This window comes from Falco cherrug, chromosome 16 (assembly GCF_023634085.1).
Source record: "Falco cherrug isolate bFalChe1 chromosome 16, bFalChe1.pri, whole genome shotgun sequence".
Classification (NCBI taxonomy): domain Eukaryota; kingdom Metazoa; phylum Chordata; class Aves; order Falconiformes; family Falconidae; genus Falco; species Falco cherrug.
In genome coordinates this window covers 3,352,150-3,375,026 of record NC_073712.1, presented here as the reverse complement: position 1 = coordinate 3,375,026, position 22,877 = coordinate 3,352,150, and the positions used below count along the sequence as shown (strand labels likewise).

Sequence of the window (22,877 nt, the reverse complement as noted above, 5' to 3'; positions counted from 1 at the left end):
CATGGCATGGCATGGCACGGCATGGCATGGCATGGCATCGCTTGGCACGACGTGGCATGGCATCACTCGGCACGGCACAGAATGGCCTGGCAAGGCATCACTTGGCATTGCACAGCCTGGCATGGCGTGGCACGGCACGACATTGCCTGGCATGGTATCACTTGGCATGGCCTGGCATGGCACCACATGGCACAGCACCACATGGCGTGGCCCGGCATTGCACGGCACGGCCACAGTCCACCAGGCACCACCTCGGCCCCCCGAGCGTGACAGCAGCACAGGAGCAGCCATGCCACGGCTGGAGCTCACACACATGTGTGCATGTGACCATTTTCCACACGCACCCCCCAGGCGTGTGAACACCCCCATGTGCACACACACACACGTGTGTACACGCACTCCCACCCTGCGCACCCATGTGTGCAAGGCCACCCTGTGCACAAGCACTCGCACTGCCGTGCACACACAATATGCACACACATCACCCGCCATGCACACACATCACCCGCCGTGCACACACACCTTGCACACACACCACCCATTTGCACACACACCACACACCACATGCCCCACACACACCCCCTGCCGTGCACACACCACATGCTGTGCACACACACCACACGCCATGGACACACACGCTGTGCACACACATCACACACACTCCACACGCCGTGCGCACATGCCACCTGCCATGCACACACCACACCATGCACAGACACCACACGTTGTGGACACACCACCTGCCACCTGCCCTGCACACACACCACATGCCCCACACACGACACACCATGCACACACCACACGTTGTGCACACACCCCCTGCTGTGCACACACACCACACGCCCCGCACACACCACATGCCATGCACACACACCATACATGCACACCACATGTTGTGCACACACCACCTGCCGTGCACACACACCACACGCCGTGCACACACACCGTGCACGCACACCACCTGCCGTGTACACACAACACACACTGTGCACACACACCACACGTCATGCACACATTGTGCACACACCCGAGGTGTTGTGCACACACACCGTGCACACACACCGTGCACACACACACACCGTGCACACACCACCCGCCCCCCCCCCCCCCCATCGGTGCCCAGCCGGGGCGGCGCGGGGGACACAGCCCTTGTACAAACCCCACACCTGTATTTGGCATTTTTTGGCGCGCGGCGGGGGGGGGACACGAGGGGGGGGACGTACAAAAGCCGTAATGAAGCTCCGGTCCGAAGCGGGTCCCTAAGGCCACGTTGGGGGGTGGGGGGTGGGCGCAGGTGGCCCCCCCGCCCTGTCACAGCTCCATGGCGGTGCTGCCGGATGATGTCTTCAACGGGACGGAGTCGAAACCATCCGGCATCCTCTGCAGCGAGCCCCGGCGTCAGCGGGCTGAGCCCCGCCGCGCCCCCCAGCCCCCCCCAGCGTGGGGAAACTGAGGCACGGAGCAGCCACACGCCCCCCCCCTCCAGCGTGGTTTCTCTGGTGTCTACTCTGGGGTTGTGCCTCTGCTCCTTACCTTGGACGTGAGGGACTTGATTTTGCCAAAAAGCGACTTCTTGGTGGCAAAGACCAGGTCATCCTCGGCGTCCTCCCCCTCCATGATGGCACAGCTGTCCGGTGCCGGCAGCTCGCTCTCCTTGGCCGCTGCGTTCATCACCAGCTTGGAGTATTTATACTCCAGCCTGGGGACAGAACGTGGTGGCATCAACCCCCTCCACCACCACCATGGTGATGATGGTCCCCGTGTCCCCAAATCCCCGGTGGCATCGCTCACTTTTGGTTCTTCTTCCAGAAGTAGGCGGCGAGGGCGGCCAGCAGGATGGCGGCGCAGGTGCCGGCGGAGATCCCAACCTTCAGCCAAAAATCCACGCTCCGGCAGCCCCTCACCTTCTGCGCCGGCAAGCTCTGCCCGCCATGGCACAGCCGGGGCTCCCGCCACACGTACGTGGTTCTCTGGGGGGGGGGGGGAAGGGAATGGGGGGGCTCAGTGGTGCGGGGGACCCCCAGCCCATCCCCGTGGCCTCGTGCCCACTGGCACGCTCGTACCTGGATGCCACCGAGGCAGGCGCCGACGATGGGGCGGTAGTGGCTGGCGGAGCAGCGGGGGCAGCCCTCGCCCGTCACCCACAGAAAGTGGAAGGTGCAGCCGTCGCAGGTGCCCTCGGGACATTTGCTGGGCGGTAGAGAAAATGAGGGGGGGGCTCGGCCAGTGATGACAACCCAAGGTGGGGGACATGGGGACACACGCAAAGCACCCAAGGGTTGCACCCCACACCCCAGGTGGGTAGGTGATGGCGGGGTCACCCTGGGGGGGGGGTGATGATGTCCCCCCACCCCCAGTGCCACCCCAGCCCCCCTACCTGGGCACGGCCAGGGTGCCGGTGCCAGGGCGCAGTGGGTCGCAGCGCAGGCGGATGGCGGTGGCACGGCCCCCGCTGCAGGGCTGTGTCACGTCATTGGACCTGAGGGGACACGGGGGCTCAGCTGGGGGACAGGGGGGGACACAGTGGGGTCCCTGCGTGCCCTCCCCAGCCACCCACCCTCACCTGTAGAAGAAGACGATGTCGGGCAGGTCGGGGTGGCCGGGGGGGAAGTGCTCAGGGGGGGAGGTGATGCCATCCAGCGCGGAGCCAGCGGTGACACCTGCGGCGAGAGCAGGGCAGGAGCGGGGGTCCCAGTGGCACCGGGGTCCCATGGGGGACACACGGTGAGGATGAGGGTCAAAGCACGGGGGGGGCTGCTGCGGGGGGCAGCCAGGGCACCCCAGCTCACCCACGATGCGGTCGGCCAGGCTGACGGGCTGCGAGGACACAGCTGTCTTGTAGCCCATGACGTCGGGGGGCACCAGGATGGCCTGGCAGACGTGTGACCTCACCACCCGGGCAGGGTCCCCCTCACCCGCCGGCAGCCGCACGTCCGTCACGTTGTCCGTGCAGGAGGCCATCTTCCTGCCCTGCCAGCGAGGGGGGGGTGACACCAGGCGGCCATGGCACACGCGTGTTCACATGTGTGCGTGTCTGCAGTGGTGCACCTTTGGGTGTGCACCTGGGTGTGCACAGCCAGGTGCACGCGTGGGACTGCGGGTGTGCATGTGTGTTTGCATGAGCATTTGTGTGTTTGCACATGCCTGAGTGTTTGTACAACTTGTTTGTACAACTCTGTAGAGTTGCATGTGTGCAGGGCTGTGTGCCCGTGTGCATGTGTTTGCACAAGTGTGCATGTGTGTTTGCATGAGTGTGCACATGCACTTGCATGACTGTGTGCACGTGTTCATGTGTGTTTGCATGAGCATTTGTGTGTGTTTGCACGGGTGTGCACGTGTGCCTGAGTGTTTGTACGACTGCGTGGAGATGCATATGTGCAGGGCTGTGTCCCTGTGTGCATGTGATTGCATGAGTGTGCATGTGGGTTTGCACGAGTGTGTGCATGCATTTGCATGACTGTGTGCACATATTCATGTGTGTTTGCATGGCTGTGCATGCATGCATGTATATGTGTACACCTGCCTTTGCCCAGCTGCATCTATCTGCATGTTTGCATGATCACACGTGGTTGCACAACAGTGCACACGTGCATGTGCTTCCGTATGACTGCATGTACACCTGTGTTTGCACCAATGCACGCAATGCATTTGCACCACAATGTGCGTGGGTTTGCACGCTTGCATGACTGCCTGTGCTTGCACAACTGCACATGCGCATGAGTTTGCACTACACGTGCATGCACACCCATGCGTTTGCACTACATATACTTGCACACACATGTGTTTGCACTACATGTGCATGCACACACATGTTCTCACCACCGTGTGCATGCACCACCCCCCTTCCCAGGGCTGGGGGGAGGCACCCACCCCGTCCCCCCACCAGCAGGCAGGTGCGCGGTGCTGTGGGTGCTGTGGGTGAGGGGTGCAGCGCTGTGGGTGCCCCAGACTCACCTGGTGGCCGCAGAGGCTGATGTTGAAGTGGTGGAAGTACTTGAGGCCCTTGGCGGTGAAGCTGGGGCCGCTGGCAAAGGCCATGCTGGCGGCCAGCGCCGAGAAGTCGTAGTGCAGGATCTGGCCTGGCAGCACCAGGGAGAAGCTGCAGTTGTTATAGCAGAGGGAGCGGAGCTGTGGGGGCAGGAGGTGGCAGTCAGGGGTGGCCAGGGGCTGGCATCACCCTGCCAGGGACGGATAGTGTCACCCATCGGGGACAGCTGGGGTCATGCCCCTGGGGACAGCAGAGAGCTGGCATCGGCATCACCCGGGAGGGACAGCTTGGGGAGAGTGGTGTCACCCACTCCATCACCCACCCAGAATAGCCAGGGGTGCCAGTGTCACCTCCCTGGGGACAGCTGGGGTCATGCCCTTGGGGACAGCAGAGAGCTGGCATTACCCAGCAGGGACAGCCAGGGGGCTGGAGGTGTCACCCACCCTGTCACCCACTGGGATGGCCAGGGGTGCCAGTGTCACCTCCCCAGGGACAGCTGGGGACTGGCATCACCCAGACAGTGTCTGGCCAGAGGGGCTGGTGTCACCCTCCTGGAGCTGGCTGGTGCCACCCATCTGGGACATCTGGGCTGGTGTCACCCACATCATCACCCATCTGGGATGGTCGGGGGGGGCCTGGCATCACCCATGGGGATATCACCTCCCCACCCCACAGACCCCCACCCTGGGGGACACGCAGGGACAGGCACCTGGTTGCTGTGGGTGCCGGGGCCACAGGGGTGGCAGGCGGGGGTCCCATCTGAGGGGTGACCCCGCAGGTAGGTGCCGGCTGGGCAGGGCCGGCAGGCGCCCGAGCCGTGGTCCACAGCGCTCCCGGGGGGACACGGGGCGCAGGATCCGGCCGGCTCGGGGGCGCAGCGCCGGCAGAAGGATGCCACCCCTCCCAGCACGTTGGTAACGTTGATGGAATAGAGCTTGGCCACGTCACTGGTGTACCGCCGGCCCTGGAACCGAGAGCGCCTGTCAGCATCGCCCCCCCGGCACCTGCAGCCCACCGGGGGGGTCACCCCCTGCCCCTCACCGCCTCGTGGTAGGGGGTGCGCTGGAAAGCCCATGTGAAGCTCATGGTGGCGTTTTTCTCCACCACGTAGGTGTAGGACTGCTTCCCCTTGGGGCCTGTCCACGTCTCCACCGGCGTGTTGGTGCGGGAGTTGATGCCCTGTGGGGACAGGGGAATGGTGGGACCCCTCCAAACCCCCCGTCGCCCCCCAATTCCCCCCCCGCCGTGTGCCCCCCACTCACCACCATGAAGTAGAGCTCACAGCTGACGCTGCAGACGGTCTCGAAGACGAAGGTGATTCTGGCCACCTCCTTGCTCTCCGCATCCTCCAGCACTGGGCTGGGAGGGCTGGGGACGGCATGCGGACAGCGTGGGGACGCTGCTGGGCTCTACCCCATGGCCACATCCCCCCCTCCCTGGGGACACCGCGGCACTGGTCCCCCCCTAACCTGAAGCCGGGGACCACCAGCGTGAGGATCATGAAGTCATTATCAGAGGCTCCCGCCGCCGTGTAGATGTAGTCCCCGGCCACCTCCCAGCCTGCAAGGACACGGTGACAGCTCAGCCGAGTCGCAAGCTGCCCCACGGGAGGGGACACTGACGGGACAACATCACGGCGCTACCTGCCATCCCTTTGTACTCAAAGTTGATGCCGCTGAGGACGGTGGTCTCCATGTTGGGGGGCAACACGTTCCACCACTTGTACTCCAAGCCCAGCACCGGCTCGGTGCCCGCCGGGCAGCTGATGCAGCCTGGGGACAGGAGGGGACAACCCTGCACCAGGGTGGCACCCACCTTCCCCCCCAGCAGCTCCGGGTGCCCCGGTCACCCCCTTGGGGACAACGATGGGGACATCCCTACCGGAGCCGTTGGAGTAGGAGCCGTAGGGACAGGGCTGGCAGGCGCTGCCGTTGCTTTTGGCAAAGCCGGGGTTGCAGGGGGGGCACTGGGTTTTCACCCCCGACGGGGGCAGCTTGGCCGCCTGCGGGAGCTCCTCGCTGCAGATCTTCGGTTCTGCCCACTTGAACATCAGCTGGGTCTGCCCGGGGGGAGCGAGGGGCTGAGATGGGGCGAGGGGACACAGGGACAGCGGGTGCCAGCCCCCCGCCGTGCCCCCTGCCGTACCTCGCCGCGGGCATTGCAGGCGGTGTGGGTGTAGAAGTAATCCTTGTCAGTGCAGGGCGGCCGTGCTTTGCAGGATGCTGAGCCCGGCTCTGCCGACCGCAGCGGGGACAGCGGCTGAGCCAGCCCGGTCCCCCGTGGGATGCCCCACCACCACGCCACCAGCCAGATGGCCGTGTGTGCCCCCCCAAGGGATGGCAGGTCCTCATGGCCCATCACATCACCGCCCGCCTCCTCAGGGGCATCCCCACAGGGGGACGGTGACACAAAGGGACCTGGCTGCCACCTCTGGTCAGGGAAAAGGGGACACCTGGCTGCCACCTCTGGGTCAGGGGACTGGGGACACCCGGCTGCCATCTCTGGGCGAGGGGACAGGGGACGCCTGGCTGCCACCTCTGGTCAGGGAAAAGGGGACACCTGGCTGCCACCTCTGGTCAGGGAAAAGGGGACACCTGGCTGCCACCTCTGGGTCAGGGGACAGGGACCCCCGGTGCCACCTCTGGGTGACGGGACAGGGGACACCTGGCTGCCACCTCTGGGTCAGGGGACAGGGACCCCCGGTGCCACCTCTCACCGGCGTAGGCGGAGGGCTCGCAGGGCTGGCAGGCGGTGGCCCCTTTGCTGGAAAAGGTGTCGGCGGGGCAGAGCTGGCAGGCGGAGGAGCCGGCGGTGGGCGCGTAGGTGCCAGGTTTGCAGGGGAAGCACTCGGAGGTATAAGCCACCCCTGGCAGTGGGAGGGTGCTCAGAGTGTGGGAGCCATGGGGGATGGGGGGGGGGGAGGTAGTGGGACCCCCTCCCCTCCCCCACCTACCTGTGATGCCGATGTTCCTCACCAGCACTGGTTTGGGGACCTTGGACCAGACAGAGAAAGCCGTGGTGCGCCAGTACAGCACGTTGTTGCCATGGCTCAGCTCCACCTGGAAAAGGTGGGGGGGGGGGATGGGGGGGTCAGGGGGAGAGGGGCTGCTGGTCCCACTGCTGGGGAGGGGAGTGGCACCCATAGGTGGGGAGCTGAGGCTCTAACCCATCTGCCATCACCCACCACCCCATCCACATCCTCATGGAGCATCTACTTCCCCAGAGTGGGGGACAAGGGACCCCAGGGGATGCGCCAAGAGCCCCCTACTGTGTCACTCCCCTCCCCACTCCGTGTCACCGCCCTCCCCCACCCTGTGTCACCTCCTGCCCCCCCACTCACGCTGTGAAACTCCCAGCCCTTCTCTGTTGTCCGCATCCAGCGCGACTCCTCCACCATGGGCTGGCACTGGTCGTTTTGCACCTGCGGGGCTGGCGTGAGGACGGGGACCCCGCCATGTCCCCAGGGACCCCCCCTCTATTCCTGCACCCTTCCCACCCCATCACCTACAAAGAACTCGAAGACAATGCTGCTGTCGGGGTAGATGTACTCAAAGGAGACAGTGCCCGACTGCTTGAGGTTGACGGCGTACATGAGGGTGGCCGTGCACTCGTCCGTGTTGGAGGCCACGTAGTCCCCCAGCGGCACCCACGTCGACCTGGGTGGGTGACACACAGCGTGGGCTCTGTCACCAGTCCGAGCTCCCCGTGGCAGCTGGGATGGGGCCAGCTGTGACGGTGCCCAGGCAGCCGGAGCAGGGAGGAAGTGCTGGCCACAGGGGCTTGGGGACACCCTGGTACCCCAGGGCCCGAGGATGGAGAGCTGGGCACTGGGGACATGCCACTGTGTGGTGGCCGGACCCATATCCCTGGGGGCTTTTCCCCCCCCAGCCCGTCCCTGCCGCGCTGGTGAGAGGCGGGTGGGCTGCAGGGAGCAGGAGCTGGATCCTGCTGCGCCACAGCCGCGCCGGGGACGCGGTGAATAATTAAAGCGCTGCTGGAAGTAGGTTACATTTGCAAGTTGCATAAACGCTGCAGCACGAGGCAGCTCAACAGCTGCCGGTGCAACCGGCCGGTGGCAGGGCTCGGTGGCTGCCGGTGCAACTCGGTGGCTGCCGGTGCAACCAGCCGGCGGCAGGGCTCAGTGGCTGCCGGTGCAACCTGGTGGCTGCCGGTGCAACCGGCCAGCGGCGGTGGCTGCCGGTGCAACCCGGTGGCTGCTGGTGCCCGCAGCAGGGCTCGGTGGCTGCTGGTGCAACCGGCCAGTGCCAGGGCTCGGTGGCTGCCACCACTGACCAAAGAGACATGGTGGACAGAGCTGTGGGGACCCCCATGGGGTGCTCCCTCTCTGAGGAGGGTTGATGTGGGTGGCACATGGGCCCTGCCACCGCGGGTGGGGGTGATGCTGCTGGGGTGTCCCCTTGGTGTGGCCGGGGCGTCCCCCACAGCGCCCTGCCAGTATCACCTCCCAGGGAAGGGTGACGGAGGGAGTATGGGGGATGGGGTGTCAGGGAAATGGGGTGCTATTGATGCACAGAGGTGTCACAGCACCCATCCTGCTCACTGCTGCACCGGGCACTGCACCCATCCCTGCTGTGCCGGGGTGGCCAAGTCCCTGAGCATCTTCCCGGGGGGAGCAGCCGGGCTCCATCCAGCCCCTGCCCACTAACGCAGAGGAGCCGCGCCAGCGGCAGCACGTGACTCACGCTGTGCAGTTCTCCACCGCGTCACCGAAGCCATCGTCGACCTCCAGGTTGGTGGCAACGTTGGCAAAGCCATGGGGCACCTCGTCCCACTCGTCGAAGCGGATGCCGGTGCCCAGCGAGTAGGTGCCCTCGGCGCAGGGCTTGCACGCCTGCGCCTTCATGTCCAGGAACTCGCCCGCCTTGCAGGAGAAAGCTGCCCACATGCAGCGAGGGGGGGTCAGGGCTGCCCCTCGCTGCCCCCAGCGCTGCTCCAGCCTTGTCATCCCCAGCTCCACTTGTCGGCGTGCTTCCACGAGGATCCCCCATCCTGAGCATCCCCGCAGCAGCCAGGCAGCCCCCCTGATTTATGGTTTTTGGCTACGGCGTGGCACTTCCCCGCCTGCTCCTGGGCCAGCGAGGGTCAGGTGGGATGCAGCCCCCTGCTCAAGCGCGCTCAGAGCCCGGCACTCCCCAGGGCTTGGCGGGTGGGGGGGAATTCCATTTCCATTTCCATTTCCATCCCACTTCCCACATCCCGGCCTTCCCAGTGGGAGCTGACAGCGCTGACAGCGCTCATTGCTGCCGCGCACACAGGTCCCGTCGCTGCCTTTGAAGGCATCGCGCTGCGACGGAGCTGGTGACAAGCAGCGCTTCATCTCATTGCCCCGCTCCCCCCCCTCGCCCTCATTTCCCACCCTGCCCTCCTCACGCCCCAGGACCCCCCCATCTGGCCCCCCCCCCCCCCAGCCTTACAGCACTCGGTGCCCCTGACAGGGTCCGGCAGGCCAGTGCAGAGTCCCGGCACGTGTGGCACGGCCACCCGCCACCGCGAGCCCGTGCTGTCACACGCCGTGTACTCGTAGTGGTACTCGGACTGGAAGAAGAAACACACAGGGAGAGCTGAGGCCCCGAGACCCCCACCACGCTGCCTCCCCGACAGGGTGCCCCCCCCCACCAGCATGTGCCCGGCCACCCCTTGCACTGGTATTTTTGTTTTAAGCGGTGGTGATGTCCCGCAGTGCCCAGGCCCCCGGCTCAGCCAGGCTGCTCTGCCCCAGCCCCGAGAGAAGATGCTTTGGGGGGGTGTCAGGCTGGGGGTGCTGGGGCAGGGGGTGCTCAGGGTAGTGGGTGCTCAGGATAGGGGTGCTGGGGCAGAGGATGCTTAGGGTGGGGGGGCTCAGGATGGGGGGGCTGGGGCAGGGGGTGCTCAGGGTGGTGGGAGCTGGGGCAGGGGGTGCTGGGGCAGGGGATGCTCAGGGCAGGGGTGGCTCAGGGTGTGGGGGCAGGTGGTACTCAGGGTGGGGGTGCTGTGGCAAGGGGTGCTCAGGGTGGGGGTGCTGGGGTAGGGGATGCTCAGGGCAGGGGGTGCTCAGGGCGGGGGTGCTTAGGGTGGGGGTGCTGGGGCAGGGGATGCTCAGGGCAGGGGGTGCTCAGGGTGGGGGTGCTCAGGGTGGGGGTGCTGGGGTACCGGGGACGGTGCAGGCTGGGGAGATGCTGGGGGCACAGAGATGCCTGGCTGGGGGGACACTGAGGCTGAGGCTTCAGATAGGATGACGTCGTCCCCCCCCAAGACATCCCCCTCCCCCCGGGATGCCAAACCCCAGGGAGGGCTGTGGGGTCACCCAGGCCACGCACACGTGCCCAGGACCTCCCTGACCCCCACACGGGACGTGGCAGCCCTGGTGCATGGGGACTGATGCTGCCACCCTTTCCGTGGGGGGGCTGGAACCATGGCCTCCCCTGGTGCCAGCAAGCAGATGCCACTGGCACAGCACAGCATGGCACAGCATGGCATGGCATGGCACAGCATGGCACTGCACAGCATGGCACAGTACGGCAAGTATGGCACAGCATGGCATGGCATGGCACAACACGGCGTGGCACAGCATGGCATGGCATGGCACAACATGGCGTGGCACAGCACAGCATGGCACAGCATGGCATGGCATGGCACAGCATGGCACTGCGCAGCATGGCACAGTATGGCACAGCATGGCATGGCGTGGCACAGCACGGCATGGCACAGCATGGCACTGCATGGCACAGCACAGCATGGCACGGCATGGTTTGCCATGGCCTGGCCCGTGCGTGGCGGCTCCTGTGGCTCATTAAACAGCCTCCTCGGTACAACCCCGCTACACCGTCACGCCTGGAGCCACGGTGGGAGCACCGGGGGGGCAGAGAAGGGCTGGGGGGGGAGTGGGGCACCATGACCCCCCCGTGCCGCCAGCTGCCTCCAAGCCGGTGCTGGCTCAAGGCCGGCACGGTTGATCTCCCAGCCAGGGCGAAGGCCAGGTCCGGCTGCTCTGCGGGTGCTGCCAGCGTGGTGGGGTACCGGGGGGGCGAGGGAGCGACGCCGCAGCCCCCCACCCCACCGCCTCCACTGCAGCATCTCTGGGGCGTCTGAGCCGGGCGCCGCGGCTTCGTGCTCCCGGCGGAGCGTGGCAGGTTGGAGAGAAAACAAGGCTTTGATGTTCCCGTCAGCTGGAAATGGCGAGGATGGGGGGAAAGGGGGGACGGGGAGGCACGAAAGCTCTGCCAGCAGCACCCCTGCCCGCGCACCGGCAGCACCAACCCCCCCGGCCCTGGGACAGGGACACCCTGGAGGGTGCCCACTGCCACTGGCAGGACGGGGGCACCCACGGGGGCACCCAGCGCTCAGCAGCCCCCAGCCCCCAGTATCACTCTTGCTCCCCAGGGATTCCCTTGGGAAGAAGGTGTTTTTTCCCTCTTCCCAAACTTTTCCCCTCCGGCACGGAGCTGAGCAGCTGGGATGAGCAACATTAATCACTCCCTTTCATAAAAGCTTCAAATTTTTGGAAAAATCTAAATAAATTGACCCAATTTAGCCCCAGGGCGGCTCTGCAGCAGGGGGACGGGATGGGACCCAAGGCTGCCACTGTCACCCTGTGCTGGCCAGGACAGGGACAGGGGCTGTCCCCAGTGGGGGACAGGGCCAGGGGCCACAACCTGTGGGAGCGATCCCTGCCGGGGCGGGTGCCAGCCGCAGTCTATTGTTTCCAGCTCCGGGCCACAGAACACAGGAAAAAAAAAATGGGATCACGGCACAAAAAAAATGACTGGCCCAGATGAAAAGCAGCCGCAGGACGGGGAGAGCCGGGGGCGCGGGGGGGGGGGGCGGGGGGGCGGCGGGACCCCACGGACGGTGAGTGCAGACCCCCGGGAGGGAAATTTGAGGGAAAGGTGGCGGAGGGCTCATCCCGGCACCGCTGTCCCCAAGGCGACCAAGTCCTGGTGAGTGGCAGACCCCCCCGGTTTGTCCTCGCCGGACACTTTGTCCCCACTTGGCTACGGGGCCACCGCGTGCCAGGCTGGGAATGGCATGTGGCGGATGGGGATGTGGCCGTGTCCTGCTGTCACCCATGGAAGGTTTGGGGACATCCCAGTGTCCCTCGGGCTTGGGACGTGGGGAGGCAGATGTGGAGGTGGAGGTGGCCCCAGGGACCCCCTGGGGACTGGGAGATCCCCTGGGGGCCTGGGGGGGACGGACAAGCCGCCTCCCCAGGCGCCCAGGGGATCCTCCAGTTCCCCCCACCCCACTATAGGGACCCCTCGCAGGGACCAGCCCCATCCCCGGTGCCCCGGTGCCCCCCATCCTCCTTATCCCATAGGGACCAGCCCCAGACCCGCTTCCCCCGAGCTGCGGGCGTCGGTTTCACCTGCCAGTTGCCGGTTACCGGTCGCCAGTTACACACACACACACCCACCCCCCCGCGCCTTCTCCACCCTCCTCCCTCCCATCTCCCGGTTCCGGTGCCGGTACCTCCTTGCAGACGTGCAGCCGCTCCCTGGTGCGGCCCGGTGGCGGGGCGGCCGCCAGGGACAAGGCCAGCAGCGCCCACCGGGCCGCGGTGCCGGTACCGGTCATGGCGCAGCGGCAGCGGCGGCGGTAACGCTCGGCCCCGCGCGGGCACCGGCCCCGCGGCCCCGCCCCCGCCAACGGCCCGGCCCCGCGCGCGCACCTGCCGCCACCTGCCCCGCCCCGGCACGGGGAACGGCACCAGGAGCGTATTCCCGGCACCGGCAACGGCACCGCCGGAACAGTACCGGGAGCGTATTCCCGGCACCGGGAATGGCACCACCGGGAGCGGCACCCGGAACGTATTCCCGGCACCGGGAACATATCCCTGGCACCGGCACCGGGCATCGCCCCCGAGAACGTATTCCCGGCACCGGGAATGTATCACTGGCACCAGGCATCGCCCCCGGGAGCGATACCGGGAACGTATTGCCGGCACTGGGAACGGAACCCCCGGGAATGGCACCGGGAACGTATCCCTGGCACCGGCACCAGGAACGTATCGCCGCCACCGGGCATCGCCCCCGGGAACGTATCCCTGGCACCGGCACCGGGAACGTAACTCCCGGGAACGGCACCGGGAAGGTATTCCCGGCACGGGGAATGTATCCCTGGCACCGGCACTGGGCATCACCCCGGGGAACGGCACCGGGCACGTATCCCCCGGGAGCAGCACCGGGCATCACCCCCGGCACTGGCACCGGGAATGTAACGGCCGGGAACCGTACCGGGAACATATCCCCGGCACCGGCACCGGCCATCACCCCCGGGAGCCGCACCGGGAACACATCCCCCGGGAACTGTACCGGGAACGGCCCGGGCACTGCCAGTCCGGGGGTGTAACACCGACCCCCGACCCCCCCTCCGGTAACGGCCCCTCCTCCTGGGCCTGGGGCGGGGGTCACGGCTCCCCCCGTGCCCCCGAGCCACCCCCACCCCACGCGTGAGCCTGTCCCCCATGTCCCCTGCGCCCCCAGCCCCACACAGCCCCCCCGGCCACACCCTATGGAGCCCGTGAGCAGCCGGTGCACTGGGGGGGACACGGCCATGTGCTCTGGCCAGGAGGACATGGGGGACATGGGGGACATGGGGACACCAGGGACATGGGAGACACAGGAGGTATGGGGGACAGGGGGACAGAGGAGATGTGGGGACGCCAGGTACAAGGGGGACACGGGGGACATGGGAGACACAGGAGATATGGGGACATCAGGGACATGGGGGACACAGGGAACACAGGAGGTACGGGGGACAGAGGAGGTACGGGGGACACCAGAGCAGGGGGGACACAGGAGATATGGGGACATCAGGGACATGGGGGACACAGGGAACACAGGAGGTACGGGGGACACCAGAGCAGGGGGGACACAGGAGATATGGGGAGGACAGGGGGACTTGGGGGAAGTAGCAGATATGGGGGACATCGGGGGTAGGGGGTCACAGGGAACAGAGGAGGTATGGGGGGACATGGGGGACACAGGAGATATGGGGGACACCGGGGACATGGCTCCGAATGTGGTGGGACATGGGGATGGGGGACACGGCTGTGTGGTGGGGACACGCCTGTCCCCACGGTGGCACAGCGACACTGCCACATACCACAGGGACACCGCTGGGGACATGGTGGCAGGGGGTGGCCGCACCTCACGGCATCTGCAGTGTCCCCCAGCAGAGACCCCACAGCCCCCGCTGAGCCAGTGTCCCCCCCTCAGTGTCCCACAGTGTGGACACCAACAGCGCCTGTCCCAGTGACACTGACACGTGGCTGTCCCTGGTCACCACCGCAGCTGTCCCCTTGTCACCACGAGCTGCCAACAAAGGGCTGAGGAGCAGAGCCTGGGCGTCACCCGGGGGTGTCCCAGGGGGACATGGTGCAAGCAGCCTCCTGCCAGGCCTGGGCACCCCGCACGGGGCTCGCATGCCTTGCACGGGACTTGTGCGGCCCCGTGCGAAGCACACACATGTTGCACAGGCCTCGCGTGGCCTTGCGCACAGCTGCCGCCCAGCACAGGGCTCGCACGGCCCCATACACAGCTCACACGGGGTGCAGGGAGCGTGCAGAGCCTCACGCACAGCCCTTGCATGCTGCAGGGCTGCGGGAGCCCAGGGTACAGCTCACACGTGGTGCACGGGGCTCGTTGCACACTGCAGGTCTGGCACCGGGTTTGCACAGACCCATGCAAAGATCCCATGTGGCACAGTGTTTGCATGGCCCATGCAAGGCTCTTGTGCAACACAGCATTTGCATGGCCCTGTGCAAGGCTTCTGTGCATCATATAGGGTGCCCCGTGCAAAGCTCACATGCGGCACTGGGTTTGCATGTCACCATGCAAGGCTCTTGTGCAACACAGGGTTTGCATGGCCCCGTGCAAAGCTTCTGTGCATTGTATGGGGTTTGCACAGCCCTGTGCAAAGCTCTCATGTGGCACTGGGTTTCCATGGCCCCATGCAAAGATCCTGTGTGACACAGGCTTTGTGCGGCCCCATGCAAAGTTCCTGTGCACTGTGTGGGGGTTACACAGCCCCATGCAAGGCTGCTGCATGACACATGCGCACAGCCCTGCGCAAAGCTCCTGTGTATCACGTGGGATTTGCACAGCCCTGTGCAAAGCTCCTGTGTGGCAGTTTGCACAGAGCTGTGCAAAGATCCTGTGTATCACAGTATTTGCACGGCCCCATACAAGGCTCCTGCATGACACAGGCTTTGCATAGCTCTGTGCAAAGCTCATGTGTGGCATGGTGTTTGCATGGCCTCGTGCAAAGCTCTGTATATCACAGGGTTTGCACGGCCCCATGCAAAGCTCTATATATCACGTGGGATTTGCACAGCCCTGTGCAAAGATCCTGTGTGGCACGGTGTTTGCATGGCCCCGTGCAAATCTCCAGCATGACACAGGGTTTACACAGCCCTGTGCAAAGCTCCTGTGTATCACGTGGGATTTGCACGGCCCCATGCGAAGATCCTGTGTGGCAGTTTGCACAGAGCTGTGCAAAGATCCTGAGTATCACAGTATTTGCACGGCCCCATACAAGGCTCCTGCATGACACAGGCTTTGCATGGCTCTGTGCAAAGCTCATGTGTGGCATGGTGTTTGCACGGCCCCGTGCAAAGCTCCTGCGTATCATGTAGCATTTGCACGGCCCTGTGCAAAGATCCTGCATATCACAGTGTTTGCAAGGCCCCATACAAGGCTCCTGCATGACGCAGGGCTTGCACGGTCCTGTGCAAAGATCCCGTGTGGCATGGTGTTTGCACGGCCCCGTGCAAAGCTGTGTATTACGGTGTTTGCACAGCCCCATGCAAGGCTCCTGCATGACACAGGGTTTGCAAAGCTCATGCATGGCATGGTGTTTGCATGGCCCTGTGCAAAGCTCTTGTGTATTGCATGGGATTTCCATGGCCCTATGCAAAGCTCCTGTGTGGCATGGTGTTTGCATGGCCCTGTGCAAAGCTGTGTATCACATGGTTTGCATGGCCCCATGCAAAGTGGCTGCGTGACAGGGTTTGCATGGCCCTGTGCAAAGATCCTGTGTGGCAAGGTGTTTGCACAGCTCCGTGCAAATCTTCTGTGTGACACAGTTTGCAAAGCTCATGTGTGGCATGGTGTTTGCACAGCCCCGTGCAAAGCTCCTGTGTATCACATGGGACTTCCATGGCCCCACGCAAAGCTCCCGTGTGGCATGGTGTTTGCATGGCCTCATGCAAAGCTCCCAAGTATCACAGGGTTTGCACGGCCCCATGCAAGGCTGTGTATGACATGGGATTTGCACAGCTCTGTGCAAAGATCCCGTGTGGCACAGTGTTTGCATGGCCCCATGCAAATCTCCAGCATGACACAGGATTTGCACAGCCCTGCATAAAGCTCCTGTGTATTGTGTGGGATTTGCACGGCCCCATGCAAAGATCCTGTGTGGCAGTTTGCACAGGGCTGTGCAAAGATCCTGTGTATCAGTGTTTGCACGGCCCCATACAAGGCTCCTGCATGACACAGGGTTTGCAAAGCTCGTGTGTGGCATGGTGTTTGCATGGTCCTGTGCAAAACTCCAGTGTATCACATGGGATTTCCACGGCCCAGTGCAAAGCTCTGTATCACAGTGTTTGCATGGCCCCATGCAAGGCTGCTGCACCACACAGGGTTTGCACAGCCCTGTGCAAAGCTCCTATGTATCCCGTGGGATTTCCATGGCCTCCTGCAAAGCTCCCATGTGGCACGGTGTTTGCATGACCCCGTGCAAAGCTCTGTGTATCACATGGGATTTGCACGGCCCTGTGCAAAGCTCCTGTGTGGCACAGTGTTTGCACGGTCCTGTGCAAAGCTCCTGTGTATCGCCTGGCACGCTCCCGTGCGCTGCGCGGGGTTTGCGCGGCCGCATCCACTGTGCCCGCCCTCGGCGGGAGCTGCGCGCACGGCCCGGACGCTCCGCGCAGCCCTTGTGCGCAGCCGTGCCCGGTGCTTGGGGGCTCCGCGGCCCGGTGCCGGCGCGGCGGGGCTCGGCGGCGGGTCAGAATCGCAGGGCGCTCAGCGGCCGCGGCCTCGCCTATCTGATCGACTCATCCCGCCCGCCGCTGGCCGCCGCACATCGCCCGCGGGCTTCGCGGCGCCGCTCTTCTCACCTCGGCCCGGCGCCGCCGGCCGATCGAATAAGATCAACGTGTAGGGGGGCCGGCGCGCGCCGCGCACCACACACCCGCGCCTCGCACACGCGCACACACACGCACACACGTGCCTCACCCGGCACCCCGCACACGCACCCCGCACACGCACCGGCGCCGCCGCACCCCACCCGGCCCCGCCCCCGCCCCGCCATTTTATAGCGCGGCCGCGCGGGGCACGACGGGAAGAGCCTGCCGCTGCCCCGCCCAGCTGCAGCGCGCCCCCTGGAGGCGGGAGGACCCCCCCAACGGCCACGCGCCTGCGCGGGCACCGCCCCCCCACTGCTGGGGGGGAAGGGGGGCGTGTGTGCGGTGTGTGAACGCGTGTCTGTGTGCGTGGGGCTGTGTAATGTGTGCACGCGTGTCTGTGCGTGGGTGTGATGTGTGCACGCGTGTCTGTGATGTGTGCATGCATGTCTGCGTGGGTGTGGTGTGTGCACATGTGTCTGCATGGGAGCGCGATGTGTGCATGCGTGTCTGTGCGTGGGTGTGACGGGGCATGCGTGTCTGTGCGTGGGGGCTGTGTGTATCTGTGTGTGTGTCTGTGGGTGCCTCTGGGTGTGCACATCTGTGTATGTGGGGGTGTGTGTCTGAGCACATGTATAAGCATGTACACGGACACACACAGAGCAGCCCCACATGCTCGTGCTGCGCACGCCTGTGCACACGCAGCCTCCCTTTGCACTCACCCCCTGGGTGTGCCCGGCCTCACACGCATGTGCACACCACACCCCCAGCCTCCCACTGCCACCCCCAGCCACACGTGCGTGGCCTTGCACACCCCTCCCCTGCAGCAGCACATGGTGTGCACGCCTTGCACGCTCACCCCCCGTGCCCCACACTGAGCGGCTGAAGCACTCCTGGCCCTGTGGGGCAAGAGGAGCCAGCCCTGCAGCCCCCCACCCTGGAGCCCCTCGCCCCACAGGACCCCCACCCCATGGGAGCTGGCCCCACAGCCCCTCGCCCCACGGGCCCCCCAGGAAGGGAGCCGTTGCTGCCCACAGGGGAACCCCCGCTTTATTTGCACATTGTGGTCCGGCATTTACCAGCCGGGGGGTTACAAATGCTGCAGCTGCGGGGGAGACCCCCACCAAGGGACCCTGCACGCTCCCAGGAATGTAGGCAAATCCCGCTGGTGAGGAGGGTCCCTGCCCGCCCCCGGCCCCCCCAGTCCCCACAGCAGGAGGCTGCACCATCCTCCGTGAGCTGCGGCGGCCATGGTCCTGCCAGGACAGTGTTCGGCATGGGCAGAAGGCGCTCAGGGGGTACAGCCGGATCCCCCCCCTCGCCGAGGGGCTGGCAAACTGAGCCCCTCGCCTGCGGCCCCACTGCGCAGCCGGGAACTCATGTTCCAGCAGCTCAAAGGTGGCCCGGTGGCACCCACGGCCGCTGGGCCCTGCCGAGGGAGATGAGGTGGGTTTAAGCCGGGTGCCGGGCCATGGCGTGTCCCCAGGGATGCCACAGGCAGGGTCCAGGCTGGTGGCAGGGTGGCTGGGGTCAGTACCGAGGTCGCTGGTTGTCGGCGCCGTTACTGGCGGGTCCCCACGGGGTCACTTCACCACCAGGACGTAGAAAGCCATGAGGACGCAGGAGACGGCCACAGCCACGTGCAGGCGGGTGCCAATGACAGCAGCTGGGGGGTCAGGGCAGAGTGGCGTGAGCCGGGGTGGGTGCAGAAGGTGCCCTGGGCTGGGGTGAGACCCCTGTATCCTCATCCTGGTGCCCAGTGTCCCCATCCCAGATCCCTGTGTCCCCACCCTGGCGCCCAGCGTCCCTACCCCGGACCCCTGTAACCCCATCCCGGATTCCTGTGTCCCCAACCTGGCACCCAGCATCCCCATCCCAGACCCCTGTAACCCCACCCCAGACCACTGCGTTCCCACCATGGAGCCCAGGGTCCTCATGCCGGACCCCTGTAACCCCACCCTGGAGCCCAGCATCCCCATCCCACACCCCTGTAACCCCATCCCAGACCCCCGTGTCCCCACCCTGGAGCCCAGCACCCTCACCCCAGACCCCTGTGTCCCCACCCCAGACTGCCTTAACCCCATCCCAGATCCCTGTGCCCCCAACATGGCACCCAGCATCCCCATCCCAGACCCCTGTAACCCCACCCCAGACCCCTGTGTCCTCACTTTGGAGCCCAGCATTCTCACCCCAGACCCGTGTCCCCACCCTGGAGCCCAGTGTCCTCATCCCAGACCTCTGTAACCCCACCCTGGACCCCAGTGTCCTCATGCCGGACCCCTGTAACCCCACCCTGGAGCCCAGCATCCCCATCCCACACCCCTGTAACCCCATCCCAGACCCCCGTGTCCCCACCCTGGAGCCCAACATCCTCACCCCAGACCCCTGTGTCCCCACCCCAGACTCCCTTAACCCCATCCCCGACCCCTGTGTCCCCATCCTGGCGCACAGCGTCCCCACCCCAGGCCCTGGCTCACCCTTGTAGAAGACGCCCCAGACGCCACGCTTCTCGGAGAGCAGCCAGGCCTTGAGCCGCGGCACCTTCCGCAGGTAGGCGCAGGTGCAGACCAGCAGCAGCCCGAACACCAGCAGCCCATCCAGCGAGTACACTGCAGGGAGCCTCAGTGGGGCCAGCCCCCCCCAGACGGACCCAGGCCCCCAGCTCCCCCCAAAAGGGACCCAGGCTCCCTACCCAGGCCCCCCAGCTCCACCCTAGATGGACCCAAACACCTCCCAGGCCCCCCGAAAACAGACCCAGGCCTCCCCAAGGCCCCCCAGCATTCCCCAAAGGGCCCCAGGCCCCCCAGCTCCCCACCCAGACACCCCCAGCTGCCCCAAAAAAGGGCCCAGGCCCCCAGCTCCCCTCCCCAGCCTCACAGCTCCACCCTAAACAGCCCCAGCCCCACCTCCCCTGGCCCCCCCGCAAAGGACCCAGGCCCCCAGCTCCCCTCCCTGGCCACCCAGATCCCCCTGCGACAGACCCAGCCCGCCGCCTCCTCCCCGGCCCCCCCAGCAAAGGACCCAGCCCCCCACCTCAGCTCCCTCAAAAAGGGACTCAGGTCCCCAGCTCCACACCCAGGCCCCCCAGCTCCCCCTCAAACCAGACCCAGGCCTCCCCCAGGCCCCCTAGCTCCCCACCCAGACACCCTTCTCCCACTCCCCGCAAAAGGAGCCCAGGCCCCCAGCTCCCCTCCCCAGCCTCCCAGCTCCCCCCTAAACAGACCCAACCCCACGACCCCTGGCCCCCCAGCTCCCCTCCCAGGCCACCCAGATCCCCCCTAAACAGACACAGTCCCCCCCTCCTCCCTGGGCCCCCACCTCAGCTCCCTCAAAAAGGGACCCAGGTCTCCAGCTCCCCCCCCAGGCCCCCAGCTCCCCTCCCTGGCCCCCCAGCTCCCCCCCAAACGGACCCAGGCCCCCACGTGGCCCCCTAGCATAGGTCCCAGGCTCCCTGCTCCCCACCCAGGACCCCAACTGCTAAATGAACCCAGATCGCCCCCCAAAGGAACCCAGGACCCCAGCTCCCTGCCCAGATCCCCCTAGCCCTGCCCCCTACTAGTAAAAGGGACCCAGGACCCCAGGCCCCCCACCTCCCCCTAAAAGGGCCCCAGGCCCCCAGCTCCCCCACAATTGGACTCAAGCCTCCCAGCTCCCCACACAGACCACCCCAGATGCCGCAGAAGGGGCCCAGGCCTCCAGCTCCTCTCCCAGGCCCCCCAGCTCCACCCCAAACTGACCCAGGCCCCCCAGCTCCCCACACAGACCCCCCAGCTCCTCCCAAAAGGGCCACAGTCCTCCAGCTCCCCACACAGTCCCCTCAGCTCCCCCAAGAAGGGACCCAGGCCTCCAGCTCCCCACACAGTCCCCTCAGCTCCCCCAAGAAGGGGCCCAGGCCTCCAGCTCCTCTCCCAGGCCCCTCAGCTCCGCCCCAAACTGACCCAGGCCCCCCAGCTCCCCACACAGACCACCCTGCTCCCCCCCAAAGGGCCACAGGACCCCAGCTCCCCACACAGACCTCTCATTTCCCTGAGCTCCCCCAAAAAGGGGCCCAGGCTCCCAGCTCCCCACGCAGACCCACCCAGCTCCCCCCTCCAGGGACCCGGCGCCTGAGCGGACAGTGACACCCCCCACCCCCCGTCCCCGGGGCTCCCTGAGGTGCCCGAGCAGCCGTGTCGTCCCTCACCGTTGGTCATGGCGGCGGCGGAGCCCCCCGGCGCTCCCCGGCCCCGCGGCGCTGCGCACGCGCGGCGCCCCTTCCCCCTCCGCCGCCAGCGCGACACCGGAAGCCGCAGGCGCGGCCAGTCGCGCGCCGATGGCGCCAGGCACGGGCAGCCGACGGCCGAACCGCCAGGCGGGGAAATCGAGCCGGCCTGCGGGAGCAGGCGACCTCAATCGAGCGCCTATGGCAAGGGGCAGTGTCAGTATAGCCCAGTACTGGCCCCACTCGCCCCACCAGCCCCCGTGCACGCGGCCCTCACTAAGCCCCAGAAACTACCAGTGCACCCAGTGCGCTCACCCTCTGTGGGGGGACACCCCATTCCAGTCCCCCAGTGACCCCCTGTCCTCCCAGTAACACCCCAGTGCAAAAATCTCTGCACTGGCTCCCAGTGACCTCCATGTTCCCCAGTAACTCCCATCCCGCCCAGAGCACCCTGTTCCCATCGCAGCTCTCCCAGTAACTGCCAGTGCCCCCAGTAATCCAAGGTTCCCCAATAACCAGTGCCGCCAGTAATCCCCCCAGTAACTCTGTGTGCCACGCAGTCCCCACCCCAGTCCTCCCATAAGCCCTGTCTCCCAAATGACCCCCAGTGCACCCAGTCTGCACCCCTCCACCCACCAGGCCCACCCACCCACCCTTCTACCCACTCACCCACCCACCCACCAACACACCGCCCATGTGTCCATCCCTCCACCCATTCATGTCCTTCCACGTACCCACCATCCCCCCCTGCAGCCACGTGTCCATGGGCGGTTGGGACAGTTGGGTTGGGATGGTGGACCAGGGGTGGCCGAGGGAGGCGGCGTGGCAAGGATGGGTCAAGGGATGCTCGTGGGTGGCTGGGCCATGGGGACAGCTGGGGCCAGGCTGCTGGGACACCCAGGTCAGGAGATGGTGGGGCCATGGGGACAGCTGGTGCCAGGCTGATGGGACACCCAGGTCAGGAGGTGTTTGGGCCATGGGGACAGCCATGAGGACCTTCCTGGTCCCCATGTGCTGCAGCAGGAGCTGTAGGTGGTGGTGGGGCCGGACCCCCTGCGGGCAGATGGGAGCAGGAGCTGGCTGGCAGGGCTGGGGGCTGCCCTGAGACCCCCCGGCAGACTCGGCTGCCCCAGCCGGCACATGGGAATGGCACCCGGCGCTGTTATTCCGGGAGAGCTCATGGCCGGGGGCCACTGCCTGGCGCCCCTGGGGTGGTGGGATCCCATGCGCCGGTGCCCGGGATGAGCTGGCAGAGCCGGGGTGGCACTGGGCAGCGCTCGCACACCCCAACTGGCACCTGCCCCGGCGCTCACTGGGGGGAAAAAACCATAAAATAAAGGCTGTCATCTGGTTTTCTTGATGCAAATGTGCCAGATGGAGACAGCAGTGGGGACGGAGATGGGGACAGGCACGGGGATGGGGACGGGGATGGGGACAGGGCTGGGATGGGGATGGGGTGTCGCTGGCTTGGGCTGACAAGGGACAGAGTGTAGCCACGGTGGGAAAGTTGCAGGGCAGTGTGTTTGGTAGTGGTCCCATCCCACCCCAGATGCAGGCTGGTGTCC

The 22,877-nt window shown here is 65.9% G+C and overlaps 2 protein-coding genes and 1 non-coding gene across 4 annotated transcripts; all 3 read right to left on the bottom strand.

The window, feature by feature from the left end:
* Positions 1-1,196: 1,196 nt before the first annotated feature.
* On the bottom strand, positions 1,197-12,626 carry ELAPOR1 (endosome-lysosome associated apoptosis and autophagy regulator 1). The gene is made up of 22 exons (XM_055728425.1): positions 12,455-12,626; positions 9,424-9,544; positions 8,692-8,884; positions 7,497-7,644; positions 7,329-7,409; positions 6,942-7,047; positions 6,705-6,854; positions 6,134-6,222; positions 5,870-6,047; positions 5,632-5,760; positions 5,458-5,548; positions 5,251-5,356; positions 5,030-5,167; positions 4,698-4,952; positions 3,955-4,128; positions 2,790-2,970; positions 2,564-2,660; positions 2,378-2,479; positions 2,064-2,190; positions 1,792-1,970; positions 1,534-1,699; positions 1,197-1,380 (listed from the first exon to the last, which is right to left on the bottom strand). The coding sequence occupies exons 1-22, from the start codon at positions 12,557-12,559 to the stop codon at positions 1,312-1,314; spliced, it is 2,985 nt and encodes a 994-aa protein (XP_055584400.1). The 5' UTR covers positions 12,560-12,626; the 3' UTR covers positions 1,197-1,311.
* Positions 12,627-16,989: 4,363 nt separating this feature from the next.
* LOC129737522 (small Cajal body-specific RNA 2) lies at positions 16,990-17,231 on the bottom strand. Its single transcript, XR_008735419.1, has one exon. It is a non-coding gene; the product is annotated as a small Cajal body-specific RNA 2 (non-coding RNA).
* Positions 17,232-18,139: 908 nt separating this feature from the next.
* Positions 18,140-21,394, bottom strand: TMEM167B (transmembrane protein 167B). Of its 2 annotated transcripts, none has more exons than XM_055728061.1 (3): positions 21,295-21,394; positions 19,589-19,720; positions 18,140-18,833 (listed from the first exon to the last, which is right to left on the bottom strand). In XM_055728061.1, exons 1-3 carry the CDS (start codon positions 21,302-21,304, stop codon positions 18,700-18,702), a joined length of 276 nt encoding a protein of 91 aa, XP_055584036.1. In that variant the 5' UTR covers positions 21,305-21,394; the 3' UTR covers positions 18,140-18,699. The 2 variants fall into 2 exon arrangements, with proteins under 2 accessions (XP_055584036.1, XP_005447293.2); XM_005447236.4 differs by having other exon boundaries at positions 18,140-18,777; positions 21,295-21,340.
* Between the last annotated feature and the right edge of the window lie 1,483 nt (positions 21,395-22,877).

Bases quoted from the DNA above. Each gene is read 5' to 3' on its own strand.
- ELAPOR1 (XM_055728425.1), bottom strand. From the start codon at position 12,559: ATGACCGGTACCGGCACCGCGGCCCGGTGGGCGCTGCTGGCCTTGTCC. The intron at 7,048-7,328 runs GTGAGTGGGGGG...CACCTTTTCCAG, and splicing joins AGGGCTGGGAGTTTCACAGC to GTGGAGCTGAGCCATGGCAA. The intron at 5,168-5,250 runs GTGAGTGGGGGG...CTGTCCCCACAG, and splicing joins GTGAGCTCTACTTCATGGTG to GGCATCAACTCCCGCACCAA.
- TMEM167B (XM_055728061.1), bottom strand. The intron at 18,834-19,588 runs GTGAGCCAGGGC...GTCTCACCCCAG, and splicing joins CTGGGGCGTCTTCTACAAGG to CCCAGGGCACCTTCTGCACC.